General features: G+C 38.1%; 1 protein-coding gene, 1 non-coding gene and 1 pseudogene across 3 annotated transcripts in view; 1 reads left to right on the top strand and 2 right to left on the bottom strand.

Annotated features, from left to right (window-relative positions):
- Mitofilin (inner membrane mitochondrial protein mitofilin) overlaps window positions 1-9,598 on the top strand; it is a 307,825-nt gene extending 298,227 nt beyond the window's left edge. For both annotated transcript variants that reach the window (XM_083140773.1, XM_083140771.1), the window contains 3 exons: window positions 5,219-5,377; window positions 6,513-6,804; window positions 8,683-9,598. In XM_083140773.1, the coding sequence (XP_082996899.1) occupies window positions 5,219-5,377; window positions 6,513-6,804; window positions 8,683-8,863 (632 nt within the window). In that variant the 3' untranslated portion in view covers window positions 8,864-9,598. The remainder of the gene's footprint in view (window positions 1-5,218; window positions 5,378-6,512; window positions 6,805-8,682) is intronic.
- Window positions 9,599-11,016: 1,418 nt separating this feature from the next.
- Window positions 11,017-11,087, bottom strand: TRNAS-AGA (transfer RNA serine (anticodon AGA)). The gene has a single exon. It is a non-coding gene; the product is annotated as a tRNA-Ser (tRNA).
- Window positions 11,088-15,357: 4,270 nt separating this feature from the next.
- LOC146002965 (protein GVQW3 pseudogene) lies at window positions 15,358-15,792 on the bottom strand (annotated as a pseudogene).
- Between the last annotated feature and the right edge of the window lie 679 nt (window positions 15,793-16,471).

The raw sequence follows: 16,471 nt of genomic DNA, 5'->3' as shown, positions 1-16,471 counted from the left end.
ATCTTCCGATTTATGTGCTTTTGTTTGGGGAGCAAGAAAATACGGTGCGAAAGACACATGTGGTGCTTTTCAGCGTAGGTCACTAGGAGTACCTTTCTTGTGTTTCTGCAGAAACCGTTGCATTGGTATTTCAAATTCGGATTCCACTAAATTTTTATTATACCAATTCTCTTTTTAACTATGCTGTCTTCACCATCCTGTTTATTTATTTATTTATTTATTTCGTCTTCTTTTACATGGCGAAGTTAAGGCTGTGGAGCCTTTTCTTCCACTTGACCATGTTTACAAAAAAATTGAATATGAAATAATTAAAATATTGAAAAAAAAAGGAAGAAGAAAATATATAAAAAATTACAGAGAAATAAAAAATACAAAGAGAAATTACATATAAGAAAGGTAATCTAACCTATAGATACGGACACACACACTCACACACACACATGCATATCTTTTCCCTTACACACGTACAAGCAAATACATAACACTACACTTACTTAAGCACAGTCCAATATTATACATACTTAAAACACAGTCCAAAACGGTATACTTTGACGATAATTCATCTTAACTATTACTCTAATTCATTTTAGTGCCTTACGTCCTTCTATCATGTTTTGCGGCGGTACTTTTCATTTTGATGAAGGCAGTTAAATTTAAATGAAACTATAGGTGGTTGCATATTTTAGTTAAAATTAACACTTTCGCTTGCTTTATGATAGAAATTGGATACGTAGCCGAGGAATAAAAGAAAGTGAATTTGTAAGGTGTTTTTGTTGTGGAACATTTATTTCACAACTAAAAAAAAATCACGTACGGTACTGACTCTTCAGAACTACTAATTGAGAGGATCCTTGGATGTTTTTAATTTCCATTGCTAATATAACAACGTGCAAAAGGAGGGTGTAAAGATTTATTGACTCTTTTATAAATGTATTTTAAAGTAATTAAATAAACTACATGGCGCCACAGCCCTCTAAGGGCCAGAGCCTGCCAAAGCGACCGTTTCATTGGGTCACCCATGGCCAGCGCATCGAGTTGCATCGCTGCGGTTTTCTGGCTTTCCAGACAGTAGCCCGCTACGTTTTTGTTTTTCAAGTAGCTCCTCAATTGTACTCCCGACGCGAGGTCAACGCCGAAATTTTGGAGGGCTCCACCGGTAATCGAACCCGGGACCGCTCATACCAAAGGCAAGAGCGCTAACCTTTTGACTAGTGTTGCCCACGGGAAGAGACGGGACAGGCTTTTAAAAATTCGAGACGAGATTGATCATGTGTCTCGAGACAAACGAATATTTTCGAGACGAGACAGCATTTCCACGAGACGAGACAGCCCAAAGTCTCGTCTCGTGGACAACACTACATTTGACCATTGTACTTTTCCAGAGTGCTGCTCTGTTTTTTCGTAGCAATGTCATTTTTTTTACGTTACTTGAATGTGGGGTGTCACGATAAACTGCCACGTTATTTTCAGCTTCTTACCGTGCATCTTGTACCACATTAGTGTTTTCGTTGTTTTTTTTATGCCCAAATAATCCAAACAGATCTGAACTTTTAGCTTTAAAAGTGGGGATGGGAATCGAACTCTGGACCCTTCGATAACAAGGTGCCAGCTTTAGTCCCTGCGCTGTGGCATTCTAGACGTTTGTTTTAATCCCTACCTCATGCTCAGACAGGCTAATCGGGACTGGGATCCGAACCACTCTCTGTGCAAAATGCCTTCACCGGGGGTCACGCCTAGCGCCTCTTATTACAAGGTGATATCATTACCACCACGCCATCCAGGAAGCTCTGAGGATTCTAGACGTAACGGTGCCTCATCTTCGAGCCGAGCGTGGTGGGTATTCGATTTACGAACTCGTCACCGAATTTATCCCCCCCCCCCCCCTCGAACAACTTTAAACTTTTTAACCTGGAATATGGACTTGAGTCATTTACTTTAAAATTTACACGAAAATTTGGTTCAAAGTTGCAATTTAATTCCCTTCATATTCAGAATTAAACAGGTGCTATAGACATGATGCTGTCGCGGGGGGGGGGGGGAGGGTGCTGCGTCTGTTACTTATGGTAGTGTACTTGTTTTCAAACACCTCCGATAAACTTTAGTAGCATATGACATTTAGTATTAAAACAATAGAACCAACTTCACATAAGCTATTTTGTATTACAAAAACGAATTTTTGGAGTCCCTCTATTCTCCCCACAATAACTAAAAATTTTCTACAACTTGAAGCGTCTTCCTTGAACATTTTAAATAAGGAATTATCTAATTGAAGACAAGAGCACTTTGAGCGTCCACCATTCTGATGACGTCATAAAATTGAAAATCTGAATCGGTTCGTATCTTTTAGGTTTATATCCAGCTAATGTAGAATCGAACGACATAATGGTAGCGTCGTCGCCTTATAATCAAGGGGTCCCGGGTTCGATTCCCGGTGGAGACACATAGTGATTCGGATCCCACTTTAAACTGTAGGTCCAGTCCCGATTAGCCTTCCTGTGCATAAAGTGGACTTAAAACACCAAATCATTGAATCAATCAATCAGTCGAACGACATAAGTGAAACTTAACCCCCCCCCGATGAAACTTCACACTCCATTTCTAGGGATCTCACTCTAGGCCTATATCATTAAGTGGAACGGATGTTACGTAGGAGAGTTCATCTTGATAATGTGGCATCCCTGTTGAAAATAAGATGATTTTAGAGGTATCAGTTTTCTATTTTGAATGCCTATGTTTCGGACACCCTGTATATTTTTTTAAAGTAAAGTGTTTGAATTGCGAAAATTTTCAAGAAAATCTGGACTTAATGGTCGACACCGCATAATCGTCGCACCCTATTTTTTCGGTTGAAAAATTTATTTCGTGATCGTCGCATCAGCGCGTCAGAACACTATTGTTGATGTGTATACAAATGAAAAAAGAAAACAATGAAATATTAAGGTGTGATATGTTTGTCAAAAAGCTGTTTCCATAAAATAAAAGGAGACCAATGATGGCGGCACAGAAGATTAAATTTTGTTAGTCCGTATTTCGCAACACTAGTAAATTTTGTTTAGTGTAATATTTCTACTATAATCCACAAATCAATAAGATCTAATGTGTTAACTTTTTTTACATGCCGGAAAAATCTTTGCTAAACTGTAACGAAGAAATTCTGTGCGTCGATTTCAATTTTATATATATACAATTTTAACATAGCCTGTATTCACGAGTATTCCCTGCATAATCTTGCACCGAACTTTAGCAAACGCGTGCACTTCAGCAAATCGTCACTGTAAGTATAACTATGTCGTATACTTAGCATTCTTAAGGCGCCTTGATATTCGGCGTTGAGACCTTGACTCATAATCTCGTGTCTGCAAATTCCTTGTATCTATCGTCTATAATCGTCGCTCTCATTAACCTGAAGAGGTAAAAAAGCAACATTTAAATTATCAAAAGTACAAAATGCAGTCCTTTGTCACCGTGCTTTTTTTCTTCACTGATCTCGCTTTGTTAAACTTAAGGAAAAAACCGTGACAAAATATTGCGTTCTAACGAGCCTCGTTTAGCTGGACAAGCACGTTCTCTCATATCCGTTGACCGGTGGCCCTCGAGCAGGATTAGAGCAGCAACGCGTTCTTTTTTCCTAGTGCGAGTGTCCACGCAGCGCCCATTTCGGGCACTAATCATCAGAGCGGCAAAAACACCCTCATAATACGTCCGTGTCCGTCTGCGTTAACTACCTGCCTGGAACTTACACAGCCACAAAAATAAAATATATATCTTCAGAGAATTAACCTTGGCAAGTTTGTTTCCCAAATTTTGCTTACGGCAGATTTAAAGTCGGCCATGTTGAAACGGGTTGATCGATTTCATTGAAATGCAAATTCAGAGCAGCAACTCCAAAGTATATAGCGCCGATAAAAATTTCAATCCAATGTCTCCGAATTATAGAATTTGGAGTATCCGTTACGGAAGGAAAATAGATTTTTCGTCCACCATTTCGAAACACGTTGACTGATTTCGCTACAACGCGAAGTTGTTTGGCAGTCACAAAAATTTCAGCTCAATGCTGTAAATTTCCGGCAGTTTTTCAATAGACATGTTGTAACTAAGGGAGTTTTGGGCACTTTAAAAATGGTTTCCTCGTTATGTATGAAATATGATTTCATAATGAGAAGCACTGTAACAAAGACCCTGATGTAATTTACTTAATTGCAGTTAAATGAACTAGTTAGAAAATTAAGTAAAACACATTTCAAGGAGTTTTAGAATTTCATCTGATTTTATCATGGCTGATTTTATCAACTCAGTCAGCAGTATGCAGAGAAAGCCTTATGTGGTTGTAGCCCATTTATGGCCCAGCTCTTCTTAAAATTAAGAGAAAGAAAATGTAGCTAGCAAAAATACGGCACTGATTATCAAAAAAAGAAATCACATTCCTCACTCCTGACATGAACTCTAAAACACCTGCATGCTACCACTCTTTGCCGTGCCCGAGTGGCGAGCGTCATGCCCTGCGATGGAAAGGCATGGATCCATCTTTGCATTTGTCCATCGTCCATTTCGTCTTTCATCATTCGTCCTAATTGCCGCGATTTAAAATTTTGTAAATAAACTAAAATATAATTAGTAAAGGAATCGCTTTTGGATCGATCAGTCTAGAAGCTGAATCTCCAAAATTTCAGTGAAGAAACACAAGCGACTTAACCTGTTTAATATTAAAACAAGTCTTTTGCTTTCCTTATTGAAAGTGAATTTTAACTTACGAGCCAGCTGTGTAAACATTGTGAAAACATTTCCATATTACTCTATAAACCCTTGCCTATTTGGTTGCTTGTTTGATTTGTGGTTTTAAGTCCACTTTATGCACAGTAAGGCTAATCGGGACTGGGCCTACCGTTTAAAGTAAGATTCGAACCACAATGTGCCTCCACCGGGAATCGAACCTGGGGGGACCCCTTGATTACAAGGTGACGACGCTACCACCGCACCATCGGGGAGGCCCTGTATTTGTAGAGAAACTGAACTTTGGGTTATTGATAAAATTAGGACTAAATATTATTTAATTTACATGTAAGCTGTGTATACATTTTTTTATGATTAGAATCTTAAGAAAAGGTTTGTTAATTTTGAAAGATTACTAATAAATGAACAAATTTGAGATTCGAGTTTGTTGATTATAGAGATGAATTATTCTTGAAGAATGTTCATGTGGTAATAATCTCTTTTTCAGCACGATCAGAAGCAGATAAGCAGGCAGAGAAAGCACATGCTTTGTGGGCAGCATGCCAGACCTTGTTCCGCTCACTGAAGACTGGAAAACAAGGTGTGCCATGGGAGGAACAAATCCATCCTTTGAACAGTGAGGTGCAGCTACTATCCAAAGCAGCAGGTAAGTGCGTTCTGTATTTGTGTTCTGCATGCTGTCATAACAGATATTCACTGTCTGTATTCACCCCATCTCTCCCTCCCCACTGTCTGTTTGTGTGTGTAGAGAGAAAAACTCAATAGTTGTATAGATTATGTAAAATATTTCTCTGTTCGTGAAGCATATAAGGGGATCATTTTAAAAAAAAAAGTTATTACATGCTCATAACTGTCTGCTTATAGTATTGTGGAGGATGAAGTTACTGTATTCCTTCATAATAGTCTTCAGTAAAGTATAGCACATGTTACCAAATTACTGCCAATTTTCTCACGTCTGGAATCATTTTTCCGTATATCACTGAAGGGACCATCCTATAGCCTGCACTATGTCATTTATGGTCTTTAAGTGACAACCTCGTAGAGGGTCTTTTAGCTTCCGAGACACCAAGTCATAGTCCCAAGAACTCATGTCCAGACTACAGACAGGAAGGGGGACGGAAGTGTTTCTAGCAGTTGCCCCCCCCCCCCCCAATTTGAAACATGGTGCCTTTTGTTGTGTAGCAGCACAGTCGGATGTCTCTCATTTCTGATGAATAGCTGGACGAAGGTAATTCTTCAGAAAATTACTGCTTACTCTGTTCACAGTAACTCCATTCAGTAGTGTGTAACAAAGGAGAACGACCTCGTAGTCGTGGGCAACATGTTGCTGAGTGCTTGTCGGAACTTTGTGGTCTTAGCGAATCAATATGGCGAACCACTGAAGCTCTGTTGGATATGGAAGTGTGTCATCACAACCTTGCTCAAGTTCTTTGTGAGACTTAACAGCATTTTTTTTACGTGCAACTTGAATTTTGATGAACACAATCTGTTCTTTTTGTGAGAACATTGGTTTAGAGTGCACTTGCTTTAGAGTTCACTACTCAATAAAGCTATAGCCAGCACAATGCTGCCGCCACATGTCAGCCTGTGAAACTATGACATGCCGTGTGTAGAGGCGGGAATATAGCCATTGGCTGAATCTACAATTCATATTTCCTACCGGTGACAAATGGTGGATAAATTGTTTGAAAATTATCCTCGTAGTTATAGTTTTAAATCTTTGCTTTCTATCTTAATTGTTAACCTGTATGTACCAGTTTATATTTATTATTTCTTTGCAGCCCCGGGAGACCCAGTGGTGGCAGCAGTAGTGACAGGCATTCCGCAAGAAGCCTTGGAACGAGGAGTGTTTCCAGAAGATGCATTGCGAGAAAGATTTTTGAAGGTAGAAAATCTTGGAAAGAAATTAGCACTGGTTGGTGAAGAAGGCAGCCCTCTTCTTGTGTACTTCATGTCCTTTGTACAAGATTTTCTACTTATCAAATCAGCAAGGAAGATTCCACCATGGGAAATAGCAGATGAGCCCATAGATATTGGAGCCCTTGACACACATGATATTTTGGATAGAGCAAGGTTGGTGTATACTTGACAGAAATTAAGAAGGAAATCAATGTTTACATTAATTTTGTATGAGTTAGTTTATACTGTACTGTGTATATATAGCAGAAAGCATTTCATGTAGAAAAATACTTCACTATTCTTTACTTTGTATAACTATCGTAAAAATTAATGGATCAAGAGTCACATTATTGTTTGATTGTTATAAAATTTATACTTTTTCATGCTGTAGTTAGTATATTTCTCTGTTCTCTGTTGAGGTGGAGCTGATTGAAGAAAACGTATCCACCTTGTGCCATTTTAAAAGTGTCTGTATTGATATAAAAGAAACATAAAAATTAACTGAATTTCCTAACAAGAAAACTGTCTAATTTTCTTATTATTTTATTTTGTTTTTCTGCCAGTTTTGACTAATCCTGAAGATGAGAATGAAAGATAATAAGATCCTATTGATGAAAGGACAAACACAAACCCGAATTAACAGAACACAACACAAGCACAACAGATGGGTCCAGATGTCAGAGCCTTGTTGGCCTGCAAGAATACTGTTGGGTACCTTCCTAGAAGGTCACCCTTCACATACCCTGAATTGATGTTATCGTTAATAGGTTATTCATCACATGATATAAATCTAAAGTATGAATGGTGCTGTTTATCCAGTTTAGAAAATTGATTTATTTCCTCTTTTTTTCATTAATTCACATTGTTTGTAAATTAATGGAACAATGTATTTTATTTATATTTTCTGTTTAGTAATTAACTTTAAATTTCTGCACCTGAAAACAAACTTAGCATTGAACAGGTTTTAAATTAATTTTACCTTCCATGGTGAACAGATTACCGTAACATGCTACAAAGTCAGAAGTCCCAGGTTCGAACCCTGGCTGTGTTTGTCCCATTATCCATTTCATCATTCATCCTCGCCATCCTTGTGATTAACCCAAGAAGTAGAAAAGCAACATAAAGTAACCAAAATAAAAAAAAATATCCTATTTGAAATGTTACTTAACAGCTGTAACTCTCATCTCTACAAGTTTCCAAGAATGAATGTTGGTCTTTTATGTGTTTGAAGTAACCAGATTTCTACATTATTAGTTTGGTTAAATCCACACTGAAGCTAAACTATGCTCATTGTCCACGTTGCCAGTAACTTTAAACCAATGCTTCAGTTATGTCATTAATTCAGTTTCTTTTCCCTTTGCAGTGTGTTAGATCCCAAGATTTTACATTGTAAACCTTGTTCATAAAAATAAATCTCTTAAAAACTTTAAGGGACCAAGGGATCCATTTTTTTTCAATGTATCACCCTGTAAATGTAACACACAACATGCATTACAAATGCCGACATCTATGGTGCAGTTGCTAAAACAGTGCACTATGATGCCATGTGTCCTGGTTTCGGATCCCAGTGTAGACGTGTGGGTGTTCTTTTGTGAGCATCCTTTCATCTATTTCATCATATCATCACTCATCCTCATCGTCACAATTAGCCAAAGTGGCAGAAAAGCAATGTAAAAATAACCAAATCAATCAACCAATGCATTACACATATCTATTACAAACAATTACACTATATCATCCTTTTAAAAATAATTTGAAAGAAACTCAATGCTTTTGCTGTCAAGATGTGCTTGCTTATTAGAGTACTCCTAAATGGTGCCAAAATCCGTGGTGGAGACATTAGCACAATGTACTACGATTTCAGCAACCCCAGGTTCAAATCCCAGCCTGGGCATGGGTGTTCTTTGTGAGTGTCCCTCTGAAAACCCCACAGTCAGTTCTCAGACAAAAGATAGGGGAGGGGAAAGAAGTGAGTTAGTTTTCATTGTGTGTGTTACATAAATTGCATTATTTTTTGCAATATTGAAACTATTTTACTGTCTTTCCCTACAGGTATTGGATAGATCGAGGAGATTTGACTCAAGCCCTACGGTATGTGAACCTTTTGCAAGGAGCACCTCGTTTTGTTGCTAGTGATTGGATAAAAGAAGCACGAATCCTCTTAGAGACTCAGCAGGCAGCCAGTGTTCTCTTGGCGCATGCTGCAAATTCCCCAACTATTGATTCAGCGTGAGTTGACTTGTGATAGTAGAATATGAAGTGAAGTTTGAAATCTAAGGATCCTCCCTTTGTGGCAACTTTGGTGAAAGGAATAGAAAATTGTTGTTTTCCATTATACTTGTGATAGAAGGCAACAAATGCTGTGGTGTGGTGCCTTGTAGATAATTTCAGTGCAGGAAAAAAAGAAGATGGAATATGATTGACTAACAAATGAGCTGCAGCATAGAGGCATCAAGAACGTCAGGAATGGGTTCTTTGCTGTCTAGATTGTAGTGTATGTAATTCATGAACCAGATTTACCATCTCGTTATTACTAATCGAAAAATTAAGTCAAAATGAACCTTGTTAGTCAAGAAACAAATGTGATCTGTCAAAACAATTGCAATTTTGTTTCTATATCTATTAGTAGTATGTGCCAACACTTTGTCATGGATGTTTAGCCTTATTTGTATGGTTTGCAAGACATTTCTAGAGTACAGTTGTTCAGTATTTCAAAAATTGTTCATGTTACAATAAATGAAAATTGTTTTCATGCAAGAATGCAACATAAAGAAATTATTGTAAACCTGGTTATTTTTATTTCTTTATATCAAAATGTATAATAACTATATTGTGAAATTATTCAAACACAGTTACTATTGCATTAAATCTGACAGGTCATGTTTGTTTATTATCAGATTTGCTTCCACTCTGGTGGTCTCTGCATTTGTACATAGTGTGAAAAATAAAATAAAATCCAGGCCCATTATCTGTGTATTTATTGGATATTCTACCCATATGCATACACATGAGTGTGTGTCAAGGGAGGTAAATTCATACCTTACTAATAGTTGTGACTTTTGATATTAAATTGTAAAAACTGTTAATAATCCTTTCATGAAACAAGGAAAGTTCCCATAGGGAGGCCCAATGAATTTTCGAAATACCACCATTCAACTTGTCCTGTGCATTTTGTTCATCGAACATATTAGCCTGTTCTAAAATTAGATACTCATTGGAACCATAAAATAATATTTGAGTGTCTGTTCAAGAACTGTTGATCAAACCAAAAAAATGTTTCCCCAAAAATTGTTTAAAATTTGGAGACAGATAAAACAAGGTCTCACTCTTTACCATTTAGAAGTTATCAAGCACCCACCCCACCTATGTTCAAAATACCACTTCTTGAATCACTGCATGTATTTTCATGAAGTGGTGTTAATAGCTTGTGCATTTATTAACTTTTGGCTTGAATGGAGGTTACAGACTCTCAATTATATGCCATATATATAATCTAAAAAAAAAACAGGGTTTGATATCCGGTAAGGCACATAGTTGTTTGGATCCCACTTTAAACTGTAGGTCCAGTCCCGATTAGCTGTACTGTGCATAAAGTGGACTTAAAACACCAACTCAATCAATTGATCAAAATAAGATAAAGAAAAACAGAACTCAGAACTGTACAAGATAAATGTTGCTTCTGCAGCAAAGAAGCTCACTACAATTCCTCAATAATGCTATGTAAAAGCCACCACGCTGTCATTGAAGATAGCTTGCCTTGGTTTTGGACACTCATTGTCCTCTGTACCTTCACCAATCCCATCCAATTTGTTGCTTCCAAAATCTAGAATTTTTGCACGAATTTCAATTATTGTTCAAATGAAAGTTCTACAATTTCTTGAAGAAAGTTATTTATGATATTAAACATGAGAATGTGTAAAGATAAAGGTAAAGTGCTCCCCTGTGCATAGCACCATGCCATGAAGGCGTATAGGGGGTAATGCCCCACACTTTCTTGTTCCGGTCATGAGTGGGGGTAATGTGATCAGCATCACGCCCCTGACCGCCTTTACCCCCCAGGGTAATGTGTATGGAACTTTATCTTACACCAGGAAATAAATGTACAAAAGTACACAGGTAGTCAAAAATTATACAAAAAGTATTACTGTTCCATTTCTAACACAATTCTAGATTTAAAGTGAGTAGTAAACAAGTTGGAAATGCATTTACTATGTACATTGGGTGCTGATCATACATTAGTGTATTCCTTCTTTGCTGTTTATAGATTTATAATTTTCTAAATAGCCAAATCAATATAATTTATGTTTTATTAAAAAGTATTATCACGTTTCATTAAAATAGGCACACACAGGAGATGTACTACTTAGAACTGTCAGCAAAAAATGCAGGCTCGACCAGGACTCGAACCCAGGTCTCTGGCATTCTGGGCCATTGCTCTACCACTGAGCTACCGAGCCAGCCTGGCTTCACCTGATTTTTTGCTTCTGCGCTCGACAAGGGACACAAACATGAAGTTTCTTGTGTATAATGTGCAATAATACTCTCTTACCCAGTGTTTACATCCAAACTTTATTAATAACGGAAAACAATACTAAATACTGACATGCATTCTTATTACAGATAAATTTTAGGACCACTGAGCTACCAGTAATAACAGTTTTTCCTGGAACTTTGTTTTTGACCAAAAAGAACAATTTACATGGGAGAAACAAAAAAAGAAGAAAAGTTGTATTCAAGAACCATCCTAATATACACATATACAAAAATTAACTCTCGGCCTTTTTTCATAAATGTTTATTCATAAACAATAGTCTTGCAATTTAATCGTCGAAGTAATCTCTATTTTAATTCATATACTTTTACCACCTTTCGAGCAAATGGCATATTTATTACCTGGCGATAGAATGACGGGGGTTTAGAGTCTATAAACTCAACAAAGTTATTTTCCATCTCTCTGATGTGGGAATCCACTAGGTGGTGCTGCAGGAATGGGAACAGGTGGTAGTCTGAAGGGTCAAAAGCCACGTAAAGCAGAACTTTCCAACCCAATGAATAGAGCATCTCCTTAGTTCCTCTTTCCGTTTGCTGCCTGGCATTATCATGCAACAATTATCATTTGCCTACTAATCCGGTTTGCGTGCTTGTAAAATTGTACTCAGTGGGAGGAAAAAAAAATATACCTCACTGGAAAGCTTCAAATATATATTTTTAATAAGCGTCATCTGAAAATTATTCTTCATTGCATTTTCTTATTAGAACAAAAAATTAACCAAGAAGTGTAGTTTCTTCTTCCATTTAACAAGAACGGGGAACTGAACACCATATAGTTCATAATCAACTGTTGATACAATATTTTGATTCTTTGTACTTGAAGATGGATTATTTTGGCACCTCTGTGGGAAAAGTCAAATGCAGATCTTCACTAGATACCTCAAAAATGGAAATTTTAGGAAAACATGCAATTTTGAAATGCATAATTGTAAATTCAATAAAATTGTTGATATAACACATTTGATTCCTATCCACAAGTTTGACGTGTTTATCTAAAGTATGACCACTACTAATATAGCAAATGCACGAATGATGTATGGCGAGATGCAGCCAGTCTCGAACTCCGCGGGCTGCAAGTGACTTCTGCAACGTTGCCTCTTCGCTACATGGTCTGCGGGAATCTTGCAAGTGCATTCTGTTGGTCCGATCCAAAGTATTGTGGCAGTGTAAATTAATTAACAATTTGTCAAATTATATTTTCTTTGTGTACTGTAGTTTTTATTACATTTTCTAGCTTTTATCCCATATTCATACGAACGTCATTTTCTCCGCATTATTTTATGTCGCTCATTTCAACAAGTAAGCGCAAAGATGAGCTCGGTTGATGAAAGATCTTACCAAATATTCAAACCTATGACTTCTGGTTTCGCAGTCTCCTCTGCATAAAAAAAAGTGTCTGCGTTGTACAGCAACTTCATAACAAAGGAAAACTGAAGAAAAAGTGCACATAAAGGTTATTATGGATGTGTGCGGGTTCAGGCAATAATTCATGGCAGGAACACAGAAGTGATAAAATATAATTTGCATTATCAATTACAGCATCTCAACAATGCTTCCCTGGGCGCAGCAATTCGCTTAGTAACCAAAACGTTCGGCTCAGTTTCCGTGTCAAAGCTGCTGGCTGGAAGCAGATTTTAAAGGGCGGGCGGCGGCGTGTGGCAATGAAGTGCACTTGCTCATAGCAACGCACGAGCCGGTTGCCAAGAAAAATAATTCTGTCTGTTGTTTTCAATTCATACAATGTGAAAAGATAAGATATGGAAATTAGATTTTTATTACACGCTTGTCATTGGAATATACATTCCATCGCCATTGCGCTGACCATTACCGAGATTGCAACATTGTTATTAAGCATTAAGTGTGGCTGTTCTACAGATAATAGCAACATCATATATGGCTGAGATATTTCCACATAAACAAGCTTCAATCGCAAGAAATTTAATTTTTACAGCCGATTTGCAAGAAGCTACATGCAGTTGAATTCAACTTTTATCAAATCACTTGAAAAAACACACTTGTACGAACATTTTTGTCTGAATAGAGAACAGACGGAAATAAAATAACTTTGTCTTGCTTTTATCTAAAAGGAAGTTTGACGTGTGTATCTAAAGTATGACCACAGATAAAAAATATTATTTACCACTTCCTAATATGGTAAATGCGCGGATTACGTATGGCGAGATGCGGGCTTTCCAATGAGGTATATTTATTTGACTTTTTTTTTTCTTCCAATGGAATACAATTTTACAAGAACGTAAACAATATGTTTCGTCACTCAAACGAAACAGTTGAAGGCCGTACAAGTAATTTCCTCCACCTCAGTGCCATTTTTCTTCAAATTATTGCCTGACGTGCTGCTTCTCGAATGACATCGTGCTTACTGCTGCTGCTTTTATGTTACATCAACCCTTTCAAGTTGGTGTGCCCAAACATGGGGGAAAGTTCCAATTTGAACAATAACAACAGTAAAGTTTAATAAGTGAATTAATTTGAGGAACGAGAAGTAATATGCACACCTAATATTAGGTATGGAACTTCCACAAGGGGACTCTCGGATACTTAGAAGGGTCCAATCATAAGAGAGAAAAACAAAGTTTGTTTTAAGACAACCTTATGCACAGATAGGCTGAACAGGACTGGCTTTAAGGCCCTCCCGGTTGGCGTAGTGGTAGCGTTGTCGCCTTGTAATCAAGGTGTCCCAGGTTCGATGCCCGGTGGAGGCACATAGTGGTTCGGATCCCACTTTAAACTGTAGGTCCAGTCCCCATTAGCCTTACTGTGTATAAAGTGGACTTAAAACACCAAATCAATGAAGGACTGGATTTAACGTTTAAAGCAAAATGTACCACTAGGAACTTCAAACATTACAACTTGATTACAAAGTGACGACATTAGAATTATGTGTTCCCACAGTCCATCAATACCCACACAGACCATCGACACACATATCAAATATTGCAAATGACTCCACAGCTGTATTTTATCCAAGTTTGCTTTTATTTCGTAGAAAAACCTTTTCTTACACCTTAGTAACTCTCTCCCCATACTGAACGTTCATGTAGAGAATAATTTTCTTGTTTTGATGTTTAAAAATTATCCACTAGAGAAAGTTAATGTCCAGTGTAAGATTCGTATGTCTAACGCATTTTGTATAAAGTTACGTACGTTCAAAGTGTCAGTCTCATGACTTTTAGGCACCTTGTGTTTTTAGTTTTCATAGCAATCTGATCTTGTACCTGAGCTTTCCACTCATTGAAGTTCATCAGTTGGAAAGCAATGCAAATGTTTATGGGCACAAATCAAAGATAATTCTTAAACTAGAAAAAAATGAATTAAAAGCAGTCACTGCAAGAGAATATGCCCAAAAACATAATTTGTTATGTTTGCAATTGCATTGGTCCATTATAATTATCAGTATTATGTTTGACAGTTGACACCTGTGATACCTTTTATTAGACATTCTTACATTTAGATGATAAAAAATGAATTTCTCATAAGTATATTTTTTTGTAAAAATTCAAAGCATTTTTTAACACCTTGCATAACTTAAAAATTTTGTAGCAGTTAATTTCTGTGTAGTATGGAAGAAAGATGTGTCAATATGAAGTCAATGTGTGAAGATCTACAACTTTCTGCAAATAAAATCCTAATCAATGCTAGTTTAATGTGGAACAAATTATTTTGATTGACATGTCCATCTAGGCTAGGTCGAGACTGTAGGGTGGGTGAGGAACCGTTGGTACGCCGATCCGGGTCAGGTAGGATGTCACAACAAAGGCGGTGTGAGAGGGCGCATTGTCATGATGCAGTTTCCATGACCCTTGGAACTCCTTTCGGACTCGGGTGACCCTGGCGTTCAGTCTTTGAAGCACTCCCTTGTAATACTGAGCATTGACAGTCTGGCCAGCGGGGACGAACTCGTGGTGAACGATTCCTTTTGCATCAAAGTTTATTTTACTTCGCGTTTTGTGCCTCTTGGCTAATTTGCGAAGATGGGGATGAGTGATGAAATGATGAAATTGATGAACGGACATTCACAAACAACCAAGCCCGAGCGGGATTCGAACCCGGGACCCTTGGCGTCGCAGCGCGATGTGCTAACCACTCGGCCACAGGGTCCGGCTGTGATGATGCTGTGTGCCACTCGGAGCTCTGCCTCTTGGATTCCGGATCGTATTAAAAAATGCATGATTCATCACCAGTGATAACGTTGTCCAGGAAACTGGGATCATCCTCACAAAGTTGTTTCAGTTCCTGACACGTTTCCCCGCGATTCACTTTTTGCACGTCGGTCAACACTTTCGGCACAAGTTTAGCACAAATTTTCCGCATGACCAATTTTTCCGATACAATCTCATGGACAACGGTTTTCGGCAGGTTTAACTGTTCAGCCATCATACGAACACTCATTCGACGATCTGTGTTGAGCAATTCGCGCACACGGGTGACATTTTCCTCCGTTAGCGATGTTGAGGGGTCTCCGGAACGGGCATCGTCGTTGACGTCTTCCCGACCTTCTCGGAACGCTTTGTGCCACTTCTTTGCCTGCGAATAGGACATGCAGTCATCCCCAAAGGCTTCCTTCAGCATGTCGTACGATTTATTTGTCATCTTGTTCAGCCTGACACAAAATTTCAACGCGTAACGTTGCTCTAACGTTTTCTCCATCGTAAGTACGACGAGGTCACTGCACAGAGGTTCACAACCCAGCACGTCCTGACTCGCCGAGAGCACCGAGGCGACTAACCCCAGTACTGCTGGAAAGCTTCAGGTCCCTCCCACTCGTTTTCACCGGTACACCGCTCGGCGCTGTACAGTCGCTTCACAGACTAATGGGGCTCGTTTCTTTCCGGACAAACCCTGTATGTTGTTATGCAATCAAATATGCACTCAAGTATTTACCCCTGTTTCAGCTTATGCCCAGAATGCACGTGACGCTCCTCACCTGGAAGAGATTCCTACAGATTAGAGCACAAATAGGACATAAAGACACACTGGGTGATACAATCTTTTGTAGGTTAAAAGTCAACTCAAGTACATATGTATTATATGTGTTTATTATTGACAAACAACTTGAAATTTATCAAGCGAAATTCTTATTAATGTATTACATAAGTCAAAATCATACCATGTGAGATGTCACAAATTCGACTTAAAATACTTATGTACTCAATTGTACATGAGATATGATAAGGTTCTTGAAAATCAACATTCAATATGGCTCAAACAGTTGGGCCAGAATTAGGGTGACCAGAATGTGTTCCGTTGTCGCCTTCTTGACACTTGGCAG

Source organism: Lepisma saccharinum, chromosome 19 (genome assembly GCF_977018435.1).
Source record: "Lepisma saccharinum chromosome 19, izLepSacc3.1, whole genome shotgun sequence".
Taxonomy (NCBI): domain Eukaryota; kingdom Metazoa; phylum Arthropoda; class Insecta; order Zygentoma; family Lepismatidae; genus Lepisma; species Lepisma saccharinum.
Note: the sequence above shows the minus strand (reverse complement) of the source record. Positions and strands in the feature narration are given on the sequence as shown.